Source organism: Stomoxys calcitrans, chromosome 5, assembly GCF_963082655.1.
Source record: "Stomoxys calcitrans chromosome 5, idStoCalc2.1, whole genome shotgun sequence".
Taxonomy (NCBI): domain Eukaryota; kingdom Metazoa; phylum Arthropoda; class Insecta; order Diptera; family Muscidae; genus Stomoxys; species Stomoxys calcitrans.
Window position 1 is genome coordinate 1,691,661 of NC_081556.1, and position 17,248 is coordinate 1,708,908.

General features: G+C 37.6%; 2 protein-coding genes and 1 long non-coding RNA gene across 12 annotated transcripts in view; 1 reads left to right on the plus strand and 2 right to left on the minus strand.

Moving 5' to 3' along the window:
- Positions 1-16,142, plus strand: part of LOC106089684 (uncharacterized) — a 47,460-nt gene extending 31,318 nt beyond the window's left edge. Inside the window, exons 1-10 of one of the 10 annotated variants that reach the window (XM_013255626.2) lie at positions 968-1,480; positions 7,975-8,312; positions 8,373-9,055; positions 9,134-9,370; positions 9,507-9,680; positions 9,896-10,153; positions 10,206-10,487; positions 10,554-10,871; positions 10,943-11,546; positions 16,067-16,142. In XM_013255626.2, the coding sequence (XP_013111080.2) occupies positions 8,054-8,312; positions 8,373-9,055; positions 9,134-9,370; positions 9,507-9,680; positions 9,896-10,153; positions 10,206-10,487; positions 10,554-10,871; positions 10,943-11,546; positions 16,067-16,131 (2,880 nt within the window). In that variant the 5' untranslated portion in view covers positions 968-1,480; positions 7,975-8,053 and the 3' untranslated portion in view covers positions 16,132-16,142. Of the gene's footprint in view, positions 1-967; positions 1,481-3,647; positions 4,030-7,974; positions 8,313-8,372; positions 9,056-9,133; positions 9,371-9,506; positions 9,681-9,895; positions 10,154-10,205; positions 10,488-10,553; positions 10,872-10,942; positions 15,289-16,066 lie in introns of those variants that run through there. The other 9 variants (XM_013255625.2, XM_013255629.2, XM_013255628.2 and 6 more) reach the window with 9 other exon arrangements.
- Positions 9,218-9,963, minus strand: LOC131997713 (uncharacterized). The gene is made up of 2 exons (XR_009398354.1): positions 9,786-9,963; positions 9,218-9,725 (listed from the first exon to the last, which is right to left on the minus strand). It is a non-coding gene; the product is annotated as an uncharacterized LOC131997713 (long non-coding RNA).
- On the minus strand, positions 15,684-17,157 carry LOC106089686 (7-methylguanosine phosphate-specific 5'-nucleotidase). Its single transcript, XM_013255634.2, has 3 exons — positions 16,597-17,157; positions 16,106-16,529; positions 15,684-15,874 (listed from the first exon to the last, which is right to left on the minus strand). The coding sequence occupies exons 1-3, from the start codon at positions 16,977-16,979 to the stop codon at positions 15,755-15,757; spliced, it is 927 nt and encodes a 308-aa protein (XP_013111088.1). The 5' UTR covers positions 16,980-17,157; the 3' UTR covers positions 15,684-15,754.
- Positions 17,158-17,248: the final 91 nt, after the last annotated feature.

Sequence of the window (17,248 nt, forward strand, 5' to 3'; positions counted from 1 at the left end):
ATATATAAAATAGAGAAAACAATAAGTGCAGATAAGGAAATGTGTTTTCATTATTATATGGGGTTTGACAGCATTCCGCTTGAAAAGCTGAACAGAATACTCAGCTTATTGTAGAAATCCTCAAAAAATCGTTTTTTGCAATAAAATAAGACTCTCGCATCATGTGTTTTACCACCAGCATTAGTTTGGTAACTGGTATTGCTTGCGTTGTTTTACCACAAAAAGTAAAAGTGGAAGAGCCATATTTCACGGTGGAAACTGAACTTAACACCCACCTTATGGCTGGTACTATATTTGTTTTTCGCCATGGCAAAACAATTAAAGTTGGTCTCCTTTGTACAACAACCACAAATCATATGGTGCAAACCGTGTATGTATACGTGTGCGTACATGAGCGGAGAACATGCGAGAAAGAAGAAAACAAAGCGAATGCAAACAAATATCTGTCATCTTAAAACCGTTAAACCCAGCCGGCTGTTAACGCCATGGTTTTTCGCGACATTTTTTTGTGATTACTTTTTTATATAATAGGTTTTGAAGCAAAAAAGCTTGCTGATTTCATTCATTAGGTCATTCCCCCTTTTTGGCTTGTACTATGTTCTTTTTTCGTGACATTTTTTCGTGATTACTTTTCTTAAATAATAGAATTTGGAGGAAAAAAACTTTCTGATTTCATTCAATAGGACATTCCCTCATTACTTAAAAAAAAAAATTCATAAAAGTATAATATTTTCATTGAGATTTTTGTAGTGTGAAAAAATGTGTTTCCACCTTTGAAAAACAAATATAGTACCAGCCTTTAATAGAAAAAGTAATCTGTTTATCGATATTTTTAAGTAACTTATTTTTCCTCTAATGTGAACAGCCTAAGACATTTTTCAAACTGATACGTATCGTTACGTCGCTTTACGACACGCATTGATTGAATTTCCTTTTCTGAAACCTTCCTTTTGTTCAGTGTTCATTATTCGGACGTGTAAAGTGTTTTTGTTTTATGTGTTTCAATTAAAAGGAGTTTCAAATCAAATTGTTGTTTATTTTGTGTTAATATATATTTGTGACTGCAAATATTTAAGTGTCATAAAGTGAAAAAAACGCTTGCTATAATATTTTATGTATAACAAACCAAATTCACGGAATCTTCCCAATGCTGTGCATGTGTTTGTGTTCGACTTATAAAGATTAGCTTGTTTTTTTTGTCGTGTCTTATTACTTTCTTAACACAACGACAGTATCCGCATACATACAAATAAGTTGTTGTTTATTATTTGTGTTATTATAACCTTAACTAAACAATGGGTTCGATCCAATGATAATCGAATCTGTGTATGCATGCATGAACTCATAAAAAGAAAAAACAAGTGTGAGTTTATATTAAAGAATTCATAAACAATTGAACAACTTCGCGTTCAACTTGGCAACTCTGTTGTGTTGCTAATGAATGGGGACTGTAAAGTATATGTCAATGTATAAAATACAGGTAAGTGGTTGCCTTGTGTTAATACTCCCCCTTCCCCCTAAAAATTTAGTTATGGCTTTGTTTACCATTATTGATCTTGTGATTTAATCATAGAAGTATTTGATTCAGATTCTTTTTTCCAAGTACATTGTTCTACGTATGACTTTCTGGAAAATGAAAAATTTTAAATAATTTCCATTATATAGTTTAAAGTGAATATTACCATGCTGTATATCGGGTAAATGTTACCACTATTGTATGCAAATTGCCGTGAACATTCCGTAAGGAACAAGGGCAAACTTCTCACATGTCAATAAGTGCTGTCAGATTTAAGTTTAAGCTCAATGATAAGGGGTTTCCTTTTTATAGACGAGTCCGAACGGAGTGTCACAGAGCGACATCACTTTGGGGAGAAATTTTTACATGGCAAAGTACCGCACAAATGTCGTCAGCATTAGGAGGGGATAACCACCGTTAAATTTTTTTCTGATGGATTCGAACTCAGGCGTTCAGCGCCAAAGGCGGACCTAACCTCTGCGATACGGTGACCTAAAGTTGTGTTGTAAAAAGGGAGGCGAACAAATTCTTCGAAATTATGATCACATATCTACCTCAGACTTTCGTAATGCTTCTAGGTATTTAATATTGGGATTGTCACAGAAGATAGCAACTTTTGTATGGACCAATCACCATAAATATCACATTTTTTAAAATTTATTATACGAGAAATAGGTAGAGAGCCGGACCATGTATAAAAGAGAAAATTGATGGTTAAAATTCTAGATGCACAATACAAGTATTTTTATAAAATTTTGGCTGGAGAGCTCTTGATTCTTTCCAAACATAGTCACTATAAAAATTCCGCACTCCTACTATGTAACGACCTAAACAAGTACCATCGTTATTTAATATATTTGCGAAAGTTGCAATTGGAGTCAAAGAGATATCCTGTCAGCATTTCTCCCTCTTGTTTGAGACATACATACGTATGTATGTAAGCCAATCCGGTTTAGTTGGGTACTCCCATTTTTGAATTTTCTCTTAAATGGTAATTGCACACAAGTAGTTGTAGTGTCACCGAACTTAAAAACTATATACCTAGATATTCACATACATATGTATGCACATTCATTCGTACATCCATATGTAATATAAAGCAAACTATTTCGTATTGAGAGTTTATGAATGTATGATGACCACTACAATATTAATGCCAAATGTCGCCCACATTGCGAAGAGATTAAATTTTATCGCTCTCGCGAAAGAAATCTGAAGATGAAGCAAAAAGTTGGCAACGACTGGCTTCAGCTAAGTTCAGTTTTTATGAAATTTCCATTCAATATTACACTTCCCTGTTCCTTCCTCTTCACCAATAACCGGTTTCCACCTTATGCACAATTGCCGGTTTAGTGGCAAAAAGCTCTCTCTTTTCACAGTACATAGTTTCAATAAATGTTGCCATCTCATTCTGTAAAAATAATAATACTGGTACCTATATGGATGAAGTTTTAGAAAATCTTCATGTGATGAATTTTTTAATTAATATGTAGGTCTTGCTTCCATGACTAAACTACCCTAAATGCAATAATTGTAAGGTTAAAATATTTTTTTTGTTTGTAGTGGGCGTTATCGTTGTGACCATTCTTAATCAATACCCATTTTTAATTTTGCCCTAGTCCTTCTTTGTTTACAGTTTTTATTCTTTGTAAAGACGTAGTGTTGTCCATTACGTTTCACGTTACGTTTCGTATTGTTGTTGTTGCTACAGTGTGTTGTACACTGAGTCGGCAGTCCTTGCCGATGAAGGACTTCATCGGGCAAATCTGGTACGTACAACGGGCTAAAAAGGTGTTGGCCCTTCAAAAAAAATTTCCTTTTGTGACTCTTTTTTTTTCGAAACACCACTTTTTGGACCCATTTCAAAAATTCTCAACGGTAACCTTGTTTGTAATACAGTTTATTTCATGATTCAAAATCTTAACGAACAAAAAGTGTACAAACCATAGAACTGCATAAGACCCAATATTTGCCACTAGCAAATGGTATAAACACGCTAATGCCGATACATATTATCATTCAGATGCAGGATTTTTAGTGAAAAATATGGTAACATTGAAAAAAAAAACATCAATAGCTTACTGAGAACAATTCTCTTCCTATAATCACCAGTGTTTTTTCTAATGTGGAGCTTTTTCACTCAGTGGTTTTGTGCGAGTTTGATTTGAAGTTGGTGGTGTTTTCAATCGCTCCTTTGCCGTCATCCGTCATCGTTTTGCTTGTCGGGAGTTGTATTTTATTTCTTCCATGGCTAAGTGCGGATTTCTTGTGGATGTGTGTGTGTGTTAAAAGTGGAAAAACGGCTCATACAAGTTTTTAAGGAATACTAATGAAATGCACATATTAATATGAGAAACATATAAAAATGATATATGAATTGGCAAAATAGAAACAAAGAATGTGATAAGTAGCATAAGAAAGTATTTTATACAGAAAAACGACGTTAATCCTTAGTGTGACGGTCTTTAATTACCGCTCCGAAAATGTGTGCAAGTGTGTATACGAGAAAAATGGTAATTTCAAATTACATTTTGCCGAGTAAACCTCATTATTTTTTCTCAATTAAACTCATGTAATTTTCTATAGTATTTTTTTACTATGGGTTTTTTTTTCATTTTACAATTCCGAAGAAATTCATAAGCTATGGAAATACATTTTCATATTTGTTCGGTATCTAAGAGAGAAGGAGGAGTGTTTAAAGAGTGCGTACATTGTCGTTCTTGTTGTTTTTTATGTAGTGAATAGAGCAGAAAGAAAGGAGCGAAAGCGGTTAGAGATGGCACAAGTGCAGCAGAGTACATTACAATGCAGAGATTTTACAGTTTTGGTACAATTTATACGGTGATAGTTTATCGACACCAAAAGGTGCAAATTATCTGTGGGCAAGTCTATACAGATAATAAAATTTGTGGCAATGAAGTTTCATTGAATAAATACAACAGCAACATTTAAATTGTATAATAATAGTTGTATAATAACTTGTGGGGGATTTCAGAGGAATTTGGACCAATCTAAAATTGAAAAAAGAAATCAAGTAAAAATTCATTAAATTCGGCCGGGTCGAACTTTGTACACCCATGGTATGTATGTAAACCACCTTTCGTCATAATCCGGTGAAAAATTCATAATTTATGCACCCATTCCAGCCATATCGGAATATGGTCCGATTTGTACCAAATTCGGCACTAACATTGAGTGGTCTAATAAATACAAGTCACTGATTAATTTGGTGAAGCACAATATTGGCCTTTTGGCAGCAATATCCCAATATAGACAAATCTGAACCATATAGGACATGGATGTCGAAAAGTCTAACATAAGTCAGTTTCGAATTTCGGCGAAATCGGATAATAAATAAGTATTTTATGGGACAATGTTTAAACAGAGAAATTGGCCTAAATGACAGCTATATCCAAAACTCGAAAGGTCTGGCCAATCTTCAAGAAGCATATCGAGGAGCCTAACAAAACTCACTGTGCCAAATTTCAGGGAAATCGGACATGAAAGCGCCATCAAGAAATCAGTCTATATGGCATCTTTATCGAAATCTGGAACGATCTGGGCCAAATTGAAGAAGGATGTCGAAGGGCCTAACACAACTCTGTTAGGGTCTGTCCCAAATTTCGGCGAAATCGGACAATAAATGCGCATTTATTTATATGGAGGCCACCGTAGCGCAGAGGTTAGCATGTCCGCCTATGACGCCAAACGCCTGGGTTCGAATCCTGGCGAGACCATTAGAAAAAATTTTCAGCGGTGGCATTCCCCTCCTAATGCTGGCAACCTTTGTGAGGTACTATGCCATGTAAAACTTCTCTCCTAAGAGGTGTCGCACTGCGGTACGCCGTTCGGACTCGGCTATAAAAAGGAGGCCCCTTATCATTGAGCTTATACTTGAATCGGACTGCACTCAATGATATGTGACCTTAAATCCGAAGATCGGTCTATTATAAAAAATTTAAATTTTGTTTTATTAAAAATCGGAAAAATCTCGAATTTTTAATAAATTATTATTAGATAATTAGCCTTTCAACTAAGGCTTCCGTAGCGCAGAGGGTAGCATGTCTGTCTATGACTCTGAACGCCAGAGTTCGAGTCCTGGCGAGACCTTAAAAAAAAGTTTTCAGCTTTGGTTTCCTTTCCTAATTCTGGCAACATTTGTGAGGTACTATGCCATGTAAAACTTTTCTCCAAAGAGGGGTCGCACTGCGGCACGCCGTTCGGACTCGGCTATTAAAAGGAGGCCCCTTATCATTGAGCTTAAACTTGAATCGGACTGCACTCATTGATTTGTGAGAAGTTTCCCCCTATTCCTTATTGGAATGTTCATGGACAAAATATGCAATTTGCAATATCACTATATGTGAGAAGTTTGCTCCTGTTCCTTAGTGGAATGTGGAATCTTAAAAAATCCTATTGTTCGACGCTGTAACTATTTGTTAAAACAAATAAGCCATGTCCGTCCGTCTGTCAAAAGCATGCTGACTTTCGAAGGAGTAAGGCTATCCGCTTAAAATTTTGCACAAATACTTCTTGTTAGTGTAGGTCGGTTGAGATAGTAAATCGGTCCATGTTTTCATATAGCTGCCATATAAACCGATCAGGGTCTTGACTTCGTGAACCTCTAGAGGGCGCGATTCTCGTCCGATTTGACTGAAATTTTGCACGTGGTGTTTTGGTATCACTTCCAATAACTGTGTTAAGTATGATTCTCATCGGTAAAGCTGTCATATAAACCGATCTTGGATCTTGACTACTCGAGCCAATAGAGCGCAATTCTCATCTGATTTGCGGTGTTTTGTTATTACTTCCAATAACTGTGTTAAGTATGATTCACATCGGTTCAAAACCTGGTATAGCTGTCATAAACCGATCTTGGATCTTGACTTCTCGAGCCAAAAGAGTGCGCAATTCTCATCTTATATGGCTGAAATTTTGTACAACGGCTCCTTCAACATACATGTTTAATATGGTCTGAATCGATCAAAAGCTTGATACAGCTCCCATATAATCGATCTACCGATTTTGCTTCTGTAGCCCCTACAAGGAGCAATTCTTATCCGTATGATCTGAAATATTACGTAATGACTTCTACAATGTTCAACATTCATTTATGGTCCTAATCGGACTATAACTTGATATAGCTCCAATGTCATAACAGTTCTTATTCAATATTCTTTGTGTGCCTAGAGAGAGATACCGCACATAGAACTCAACAAATGCGATCCATGGTGGAGGGTATATAAGATACGGCCCGTCCGAACTTAGCACGCGTTTACTTTTTTCTTTTTTGTATCTTGTCTTGTCCATTTTTTATGAAAATTTGTACAGCTCCAGAAATTCATTCTTTACCGTTATTATTTGCTTTGCAGCGTTTCCTTATCAACATCGCGTTAGACATTTCATATGGAGTAAACATTTCCTTTGGCTGATTGAGCAAATAAAATGTCTCTCGTTGCGTTGTTACAAGTATTCAGCTATACATGGGATTGGAAGACAAGAATGTCTGATTCCGTGCCATATTAGCTGCGTACGCTTATGACGACCACAGTGATGATAGATGGGTATTATTTTTCCTTTTTGTTCGTATGTTCGATGACAGCTGTATGTGGTTTGTTGCTGCTATTTGATTGTACTCCTACAGCCTTTTTTGGCCATTTCAAATGTCTGCTGCATTTTCTCTCTGACAAACAAGACAATGCTAAACGACAGGCAACGGAGTCAAGCCAAAGCAGGCGGTTAACATAACTGTGCCTAACTCAACACCAAGTGCATTTAAACTAAATAAAATTCTAGTGTTGTTATTTCAGCGTCTTTTTTAGCAGCATGATCAGTATTAGTTAGGTCTCCATAGGCGAACATAAGCCAAACTTTTTCTAAGCGTAGAGCATACTACCACTACCTTAGCTATTGTTTAAACGCATAAACACTTTTTGAAATAAATTTCATGTTAATATTCTCTTAACCGTACCGATGGTGTGGAACCACATCTTTAATAATAACGTTAAATAGTAAAACAACAACGAACGAATGACATCACTAAAACCCCATATATCCTCCTGCCGTTTGTATGTGTGTGTGTGAGTGTGTTGAAAAGCCTGCTTCGCACAAGTGGTTTATGCCAAAGAAGGTTTTAACTACAAGATGAGCCTTCAAGACTGGAAACGGGTTTTAGTGTTTGGTCTACCTATGCTTGACGTTGGCGTGTGTGTGTGTGTGTGTGTGTGCGTTGTATATTTTTACGGTTGTTGTTGGTCCTCGCTTAAAGTTATGGTTTCAGACCAAACAACCCATGCGAATCATCTTCTATGTTTGATGGCATCGAATGATCCATTTCATATGTTTTTATAGGGCATGGATACATACAGAACTTTAAGGCATGCTTGTATTTACAAACATACATACATGTAGTACCTATATGTTTTAAAAACTATATACCTATTTCCCTTGTTGTTTAGGATTATACGCAAGACCTCGTCAAAAGTTTTAAGAACAATTCCTTTGAGAGTATTGTGAGTTTTTGTGACTATTGCTATCATGCATCGTTCACTGAAGCCGCATACACAAGCTAAGAAGATAACGAAAGTCGCTCCGCCCGCTCTTCCTGGAGATCCAGTACCAACGTCAACTGCATATCAGCAACACGTAGCAATATATCGTTTAGGAGGCAATACTCCCAATGCAAGTTGTAAACTGGAGGATGGGATTATAATGAGTAGTATGGTTTCGTCGCCATCGCTCGAAGAGGGCGGTTTCAATTTGCCAAGAGAACCGACAGTAGCTTTACGAATCAAAGGTATGTTAGTGATGGAGATCTTGGTGTGGCACATTATAATCGTCTACACATACATTACAGATGAAATAGGAGAATATTCTGCTGCCATGTCGTCATCCGGTTCTTCCCAGACTGGAATAGCAGGTGCAAGCGGGGTGAAGAATCCACAGCCATCCAGTGCAACTAGTTCTTTGATAAGTGCATGTCCACAAAATCTAGTGCCATGTGCCCCACCAGTATTTTGCGCAACTTTACGAGAACCGCTGACTCACAAGGCCGCCGTTTATTACCACCAGCAGCTGGCTCTGCAAGAAGACCAAGGTATCGATTTAACCCAATCTCCCGGTCGGGATTCGCCTGGTTCTTCATCAGGTTCAGCGGGTTCTGGATCTCGTCACTCAACCGCTAGCTTAGATTCGGGCCGAGCCTCATCATATCTTACTGGTGTTTCTGGTGCCGGCTCCATTCGAAGTAGTGGTGGGGGAGCTCTCTCATCGCCACGATGCAGCTCATTAAGCTCATGCTCAATAGGCTCTATGGATCGCCAACGAAATGAAGAACTGATTGTCGATTGGCTGATGGAAATGAAATACGAAGAATATGCCCAATTGTTTATTGCAGCGGGCTATGATTTACCCACCATAGCTCGCATGACTCCGGAAGATTTGACAGCAATCGGCATTAAAAATCCGCAGCATCGAGAGCGCATCAAACAACGTATTGACAAACTACAAGTTTTAGATAATCTACCACATTTTGTGCCGGTGAGTGTATTTCGGAAGATGGGTACATAGACTTGGGAACATTAAATATTAAATTTTTTATATTGTAAAACATTGCAGGGATCCATTGAAGAGTGGCTACAATTACTTCGTTTGGAGGAGTATCTGCAGCCTTTATTGGATCAAAACTACAAGACAGTCCGAGACGTCACACAAGTTACTTGGGAAGATCTGGAAGATATTGGCATTGTCAAGTTGGGACATCAAAAGAAAATTTTACTTGCCATTAAACGTGTCAAAGACATAATAAGTGGAAAATGGAATCCAGGAGGTTCAAATCCATATAACCAACAGGTAGTTGTATAATTGCTACTCTTCCAACCAGACTGCCATGTCAATACAGCGAATGTTTGATTTTATGTTGTTGTTTTTTTTTTTTTTTGTTTTCACTTAAATTATTGTTTAATATTTTATTTCGTTGATTTTTATTTAGATGTATGCCAAACCTTGGCACCAATTACCCCCAACTCCCACTTATTTGCCCACAGCGCGTGTTTCGTGGGACGATTCCAAAATATATGCCATAGCAAATGCAACTTCTGATACCTACCATTGTAATGGTATTAGTCATGATTGTTGCAATGACAATGATGTTGTTTTAATCAAGGTAATTTCCAAATCTCCAGATCGTTGTGGCCTTGGGCTGGTAAATCTAGAATCGAAAACTATTGTACATCTGCAACGTTTAACCCACACAACATACAAAACTTACTATTGCCGCCAGTTTTTTTCTTTCTTTTTTAATTTTCACTTTGTTAACACCTTTCATTTTTTTACTCCCCTTGGTCCAATTGTTTGAAAACTTCTTCTTCGTTCTCTTAGGTACGTCAACCACGTGGTAAAAGCTTGGAATCTCTTGAAGATATTCACGACAATAGCACGCGGAGCCATTTAACTTTTAGCCATTACACAACTACGGACTATGGCCATTTCACACATCCCTCACAACTTCAGCAGCATCCATCTTTGCAACAACAGCAGCACCATTTGCAGCAGTCCGTTCTAATGGCTGGAGCGGCCGCAGGAACCGCTTCTACGGTAGGTGGACCACCACGAATCCTTACCAATCCAACCACAATGGTAATAAAAAAATCACAGATGGATAATTCGAAAAATAATTATTTTTATTTAGAACTGGCGTCGATCATACGATGATGGAGACATAACGCCAACCAATGATGCAGCAGCCCGTGAATTGATGTATGAAGAGGGTGGTGGCACCTTGCCGCGCCACCAACGCGGAATACTTCAAAGAGCTGTTTTGAATACTATGCCGCCATTGGAACACCATCATTATATGAATGCAGCTGCTGCAGAATATGTATGTCATGCTGCTGGCATTGGTGGAGCTACAAATGCTAACGTGCAAAGTGCTTCTGCAGGCAACGTCGTTGATAACCCAAATCTTAACAATGTAAGTTAATGGCTTTCCAGTTTCGAATACCCATTTGATTTATACTACTTTGTCGTCCCCCACCAGCCCTACTTGACTGGAAGTCCTATGACTAACAAAAAAATTGCACCCGAACCCCCTCGACGTCACTGCAGCATACGTAATTCTCGTGCAATGAGCCAGGATGGCTCCCAAATCAATCCTGCTTCCGCCACAGTCAGTGGTCACGGTGCACTCACACCAAATATGTTTTACGGGCCATCAGGAGTGCCCAGTACAACTGCAGCAATCCATGCGCACTCAGCATATCTACAACAGCAGGCTTCTCAACCAATCTATGCCAATTATGCTACCATTCAGCAAACCACCGCAGAGATACATTGTGAAAAATTGCATGACAACAAGGTAAGATTGAGCAGGGATTTGCTCAAAAAATGCAAGATTGTATTAAAAATAAAACCTCGTGTGTCTCTTAGTCTAATTCCAGCATTGACTCAATTGATACCATACCGTTTGCCAATGAAAACACAGGCACTATCAAACAACGTTTACTTAATCGTCAAGAGCTATCGAATGCAAGTGTGTCGCAGACCGCAGCCGGTAGTCATTTACATTCCTCCTCATCATCGTCGTCCTCGTCCTCCACCAATACCATAGCAAATATAACACATTCATTCCACTCCCTTAAATCCTCGTCCTCTCTACACGACGCATCTTTGATACGAAGTGAGAGCATCGGAAGCACGGCCAGCGGAGGAAGCGTTGGTCTAACGCTCCTCAGATCACCGACACTGCAGTATCCCCCCATTCAAGCGGACAGTGCACCTTCCCTGGCCGGCTTGGATAGTTCCAGCACTACGAATGGTGATGAGACACGGTCTGACAGTCCCACAGAAGCAAGTGCCATATCGAATACCGGTTCCTCTGGAAATGGTACAACTACTGCTCAAGTTTCTGTAACCACCGGGCAGAAAGTTTCAGTTAACGTTCTCAATGACATTGGCAACATGTTGGCCAATCTCACCGACGAATTAGATGCAATGTTGGAGGAAGAGAAGCGCGTAGGTCTAAATACAGATAGTGAGTAACTAAATAATATTTAAATACAGCAATCAAATCAACAGACATTTAATAAAAGGCAGGTGCTATTATCCCAACCTCTTTTCATGAGAAAAATCGAAAAACATCGTAGACTACATAGTATAATATAATAAACATGTATGTAGTGGTAGCTTATAAACATACATATATATACATATAGTATGCATTTATGTTTATTAACCCAGGGTTACCTATATAATGTAATAATAAAAATGGGCCAGTTTGTGTGGAAAAGACCATTCAGTTCAACACCCTTTTCGACCTTTGGGTTCAATCATCTTTTATATACAACTATAAAGTTGTCAGAAACAGGTAAAAAGGACCTGTTAAACATTAATCAATTCCAATTATGGTCTTATCGAAATGGTGCATGTTTGAATCCGCATTTATTCAGAAGAATTTTCCATTTTCTTAACTTTTTTTATCATTGACATCGTTATTTAGCTGTTTGGCTGTTTATAAAACGCCCAAAGCTTTCAATTGAGGGTTAAAAGTGATATATTTTGAAGTCGGTCTTATCAGTACAGCTTAAAAAATCAGTTGAACTAAATAAATGAACGTTGAAACATGTTTTATTGTTCTGTTGCAACATCTGCACGTCTGTTTAGAAATAAATCGGAAAAATTTTTATTATAATCGCAATATTCGAAACATTAAATTTTAGTGGTTTAAGAAAGAGAGTGTATGGGCGAACGAGATTTTTTGGTCAACAACACTTCACGATGCCAGCCGTCTTGTCTATTTTTTCATTATAGCAGTGGCACATCCCGGAGTGCCTACTCCCTTTTGCTTTTAGTCGGTGACTGGATGGAAACAAAACCTTTGGACGCCCGAACTATGGCCTAACCTTTCGTTATCCTATCCATGCATGGAGTGGGCCCTCGCCAAGCCTCAGGAGTACAGTCATACTGATAACGTAGTCAGCAATCATCAACTTTAATTTTTCCCCCAAAAACAAATTGTTATAACACTTTGACATTTCATTTTCGTTTTAATAACAAATTGTTTCAGTGGTGAAAGGGAAAGTGACCTCCCCGACTATAGGCCTGCTTATGCTCTCGTAAATGTAGAACAAATGTATCGTTAAAGAGGCAATTATGCCTATTACCAAACGTAGCATTTGACATTTCAAACAAAACAATTTTAAAAAAAAAATTACTTGATGGTGAGAGAGATCTGACGTCGACGAACTTCAGGCATAACTGAAGGGCAGGAATATTGAGAGGGCATATAACAACGAGGAGATGGGCCGCCCTGACCGTACGGGGAGACAGAATACGGTCAAGTTTCCCTTCTCAACACTATGGATGCGGTGGACAGAGTGAGGAGGGTTTCAGGAGACAGGGACTGGATTGGGACTATACTGCAACACGCACACAATATTTCAGGGAGAGCTATGTGTCATAACAATAGACGCAAAAGAAATTCTGGAAAGGGTTTTACAGTTTTCGAAATCAGTTGTTGTTGGTGATGTTTTGCCACATTTGTATGTGGAGTTAGCGATTCTCTTCAAGCCCGTTCCGGTCACGGATCGCCGCTGGAACGTTATGGCCATTGGTTATTAAAAGACGTCAATAGATCGCCTGTATTAAGCAAAAGCCTGATTGTCCGCGACTTCAATTGCAGCTACTCCGTATAAAAAGCCTTTAACTAATCGCAACCTGTGGATTCGCCCGGTAGCTCTCAACTGAGCTTCTTGTAATGACGATGAACACCAAACAAATTGGAGCTCAGAGTTTCAACTGATGTGGTGCTTATAATCATCGCGTGCCGTGTCGAAATCAGTATGTGTATATGGCGGCCCTCAAGGCCGTGGCCTCTAGTACAGTGAGGTCGCAGTGCATGGAGGAGTGTGTGGAATCCCTGAATAGACCTCAGTTTCATGACATTGTGATAACATAGATTAGCGGTTACGACAGCGCCATATTGGCGCTTACCACTACTCTCTTCTTGTAGTTTCTTGCTATCACATATGTCTCACTTTTTTTCACAACAGGTCAGACTGACCACCTTTTCATGGTGGGCTTCCCAATTATCCCACAGAGAAATAGAATAGGAGAATAGCAGTTTTCTAAACATTCATTTTTGGTTTTGAAATTTCTTCAAACTTCAAATTTTTTCTCCTGACACGAAAACGGAACGTAAAATGTTGTTTTTACTGAATTTTCCGTTTACGATAACGATCGACAGACTTTCGGTAATTATTTGCAATAGTTTTCATAAAGCAAAACAAAACAGCTGACACGTTTTCCCACATTTACGGTATGTTTACGAGAGCATAACCAGGCCTTATTTCCGGAGCAACGCAGCCTATTCAGTTGCCATGGCTACAATGTGGCAGGTATGAATCGCACACTCCATTGAGGAGAAATCACGCCTACGCTTGATGTGGATAGGCAACCCTCCGGTCTTGAGCGAGATGTTCGGCACTACAAAATTGAGGCTTTCAAGATAAAATCTACCTTTCCGTCGCCTTTAGTACCTGATGTTTTTGAACTACCAGGACCGACCAGAATGTTGCTGTCTCAATTACCGTACCGTCTCAATTCCTACTAGGCTAGTTTTGATGGCAACGTGTTAGATGTGTCTCCTGCTCATGGCGTCCGAAACCCAAGAATACAACCAATCATGAATTCTTAAAAACTTACAGGAATCAAAGGAACACTAATTTCATGTCAATATGAGCGATAAGGACTACTGCAATACAAACAGCTTTACTTACATTTTGATTTGATTATAATTTATTATGGATGGAGGCCTTTTGGTAACATATTACTGACTCTGCTAAAGTGGAGATGATTGTTTTGTGCCCGCTTGTTAGAAAAAGTATTGTTTTTTTTTTTTCATGCAAATGTTGCATGTGAAAGCGACAAACTATCAAGGAACTTGAGAAAATGCCAACCAACTCCCTATTCAGGTGTAAAGACTTTTTGAACTGAGTGGGGGGAAAGCACTTACTGGAGAGAACCCTTTTTCCAATTCGATCTTATAAAATATAAATGTTAACAATAAGAAGAATAAATAAATAACAAAAAGAGAAAGCTTTTTAAAAGTATACTTTTTGTACGTTATCAAAATAAATGCAAAACACAAAATGACACAACCAACCAACCTACCAACACTGTAAAAAGAAAATGTTTAATTAAACTATTTAAAACAGACACACAAATCTCAACACAAATAAATATATAATAAAAAAAATTAGCCTATACATACATCACATTTATACTTAAAATTGAAAACAAAAAAAAAACAAAACAAAAAGTTTGATAAAGAAGTGTGTAACATTGAATAATAACCCATAATCTTCTTGGAATAGATAAAAGAACATTTTTATTTTGGGTTAGTTTGACACAAAATTTGTTTTTAAAATAATTTATTTTTTTGCTTTTGCATTCAATTGTAGCCTAAAACACTGGGGCAAAAATATAGTCGTAAGCTCAAGTATCATGAGCAAATCTTTTTGTTAGCTGTAACTTTTGGATGTGAAGGACATACTTCAAATTTTTTTTTTCTTCTTAAATTATTTTGTTTTTATTTTTATTAAAAACTTGTAATTTACATACATTTTTGTTTTATGATATATTTTTTAACGTACGAAAGCGATTGCAGAAATTGTCGCCTATAAAATTGCCCTATAAAGATGAAAAGGTTAAGTGTTATTCCATTTATTTAATTAAAATTTATATACAAAAATAAATAAAAATATAAAAATATTAAATGTTTGGTTTATTTTTAATGGGTAATTCCAATGTTGCGTGTAACTAAAAAAAAAAACAATAATCTCATTATATTATGAGAAAAAGTCCATAGTTTTTCCCGCGTATAGCAAGCAACGCCGTGTGTTATCAAATGGATCGCCTCACATAAAAGGTGTGTTGCTCCAAGCATTTATCTTGTCTCTTGATACACTAGTTGCTTTCCCCGATAAAACTCTTCAAAGTGTTATCTATCAAGAAGATAATCTTGAAAATCATTTTTTTTTTTTTCAAAAATGCTGCCATTTCTTTTTTGGCATTGGTTTTACGACCCTTGAGATTGTAGTTCCTTACCCCCATAAACTTGAAAAAGAAATTATTTTTATTTACCTTTATGAATGAATAAAACTTTATGAAACTAGCTTCACAATGGCTCTTCTTAGTGTCACATTTATTTTAAATCTTAAAGTCGAGGCCAGAGTTGGGCTTTTAATTGGGCTGTTTGCATTTCTCCACAGCATTCAAAATAGCCAAAGGAACATCCATTGTTTGATCGTCAATAAGAACGACATCGAAGGCGTTCATATACTTCTCCAGACTCTCTTCGGCCTGTAAGTACATACATAGCACATAGATAATGTTATATAGATAATTCAACATTTATTATCTGGTGTGTTCTAGGATTCACATTTCCTTTCAACCCTTAAAAGAAATTGCATAAATTGCTTTCATAAGATTTATTAAATAAAACCAATAAAGTTTCTCAGCGCAAAGAATTAACGTTGGTTTTTTGTTTTTCAGGGAAAAGTGAAAATGAATCCCAGAACATCTGGAACTCACATGATCATAAAGAAATCCAATTTTAATTATGTGCGATGAAGCCGGTACTCCATTTGCCATGCCTGCGTCTCCAATGGAATCTCCCATAACAATAATATGATCGCGATTATGAACTAAATCATAATATTTGTGACTATCCAAGGCGGTCTCATTTTTATTAAACGTGTGTATCATAGGTTTTTGAAATCCGTCAAGTACACCGTCCTTGTATTGCAGAAAATTGGAAACAACATTCACGTTGGGATACATTAAATTGGCTTGTTGCAAAAGTGATACAACCGAATTGCCCAAACCAGCAGAAAATACCAAAACAGGTATATTCAAGCGATCCAAAGTGTGAAATAAAACATCCGATTTATCACGAAGGGAGTCTTTGTACTTGTAGGCGATGCCATCAATTTCAGCTTGCTCCAGCGGAAACCCCCTGAAATCAAAGGTAAAAACTTCATCAGCTAAAAAAATGCCAACCTAATTCTAAGTTTTTAACTTACACCAACAATTCACTTGTTTTGGTCCACCATTCAATCATACTTTGGACTTTTTCTTTAACGGGTATATGGGGATCGATTTCAATGGGGCGGTATTTATGGTGCAACTTTTTGGATTCATCAATAAAACTTTGTGGTAACGATTCGCAAGCATTGAGTATGCCGAAACTGCTCAAAACGGGCGAGCCATCCGAAGTACGCTGCTTTGTGATGGTAAAATCAAAATCTGTGACAAATTGCAGGCGATCCGCTCCTCCCTTAAGAAATTCATTTAGAATAGACTCCACATAAACTCGATCTTTGATTTTACAATTCTCGCTGCAAAGGGGTTCCACGTCCTCCAAGCGGATGAAGACGTCGTCAGTAGAATTTTTATTGTGAAACATTCTTTTCGAAAGACGAGCGAAAACTTGAGGAAACGCAGCAACAAACTGCGAGCGCTTCAGCGTAAATGAAATTTTGAATTGACGTTAAGCAACGAGAAACAAATATTTATCTATGTACTTCCTAATCTATTTACTTATAGCTGCTTTAATGATTCGAGCATTTCCAAATCAGCCGGCCAGTACGTTCATTTTCGCAATAGTTAAAGCAAATTAGTGACAACGTAAGCCCAACGTAACGCAAAAGATTTTATATATGTCAAAATATTGAC

Excerpts from the sequence above, each read along its gene's own strand:
- LOC106089686 (XM_013255634.2), bottom strand. The coding sequence starts at position 16,979 with ATGTTTCACAATAAAAATTCTACTGACGACGTCTTCATCCGCTTGGAG. Across the intron at positions 16,530-16,596 it reads AAAACAAGTGAATTGTTGGT|GGGGTTTCCGCTGGAGCAAG; the intron begins GTAAGTTAAAAA and ends CTTTGATTTCAG. Across the intron at positions 15,875-16,105 it reads TTGGATTTCTTTATGATCAT|GCCGAAGAGAGTCTGGAGAA; the intron begins GTGAGTTCCAGA and ends ATGTACTTACAG.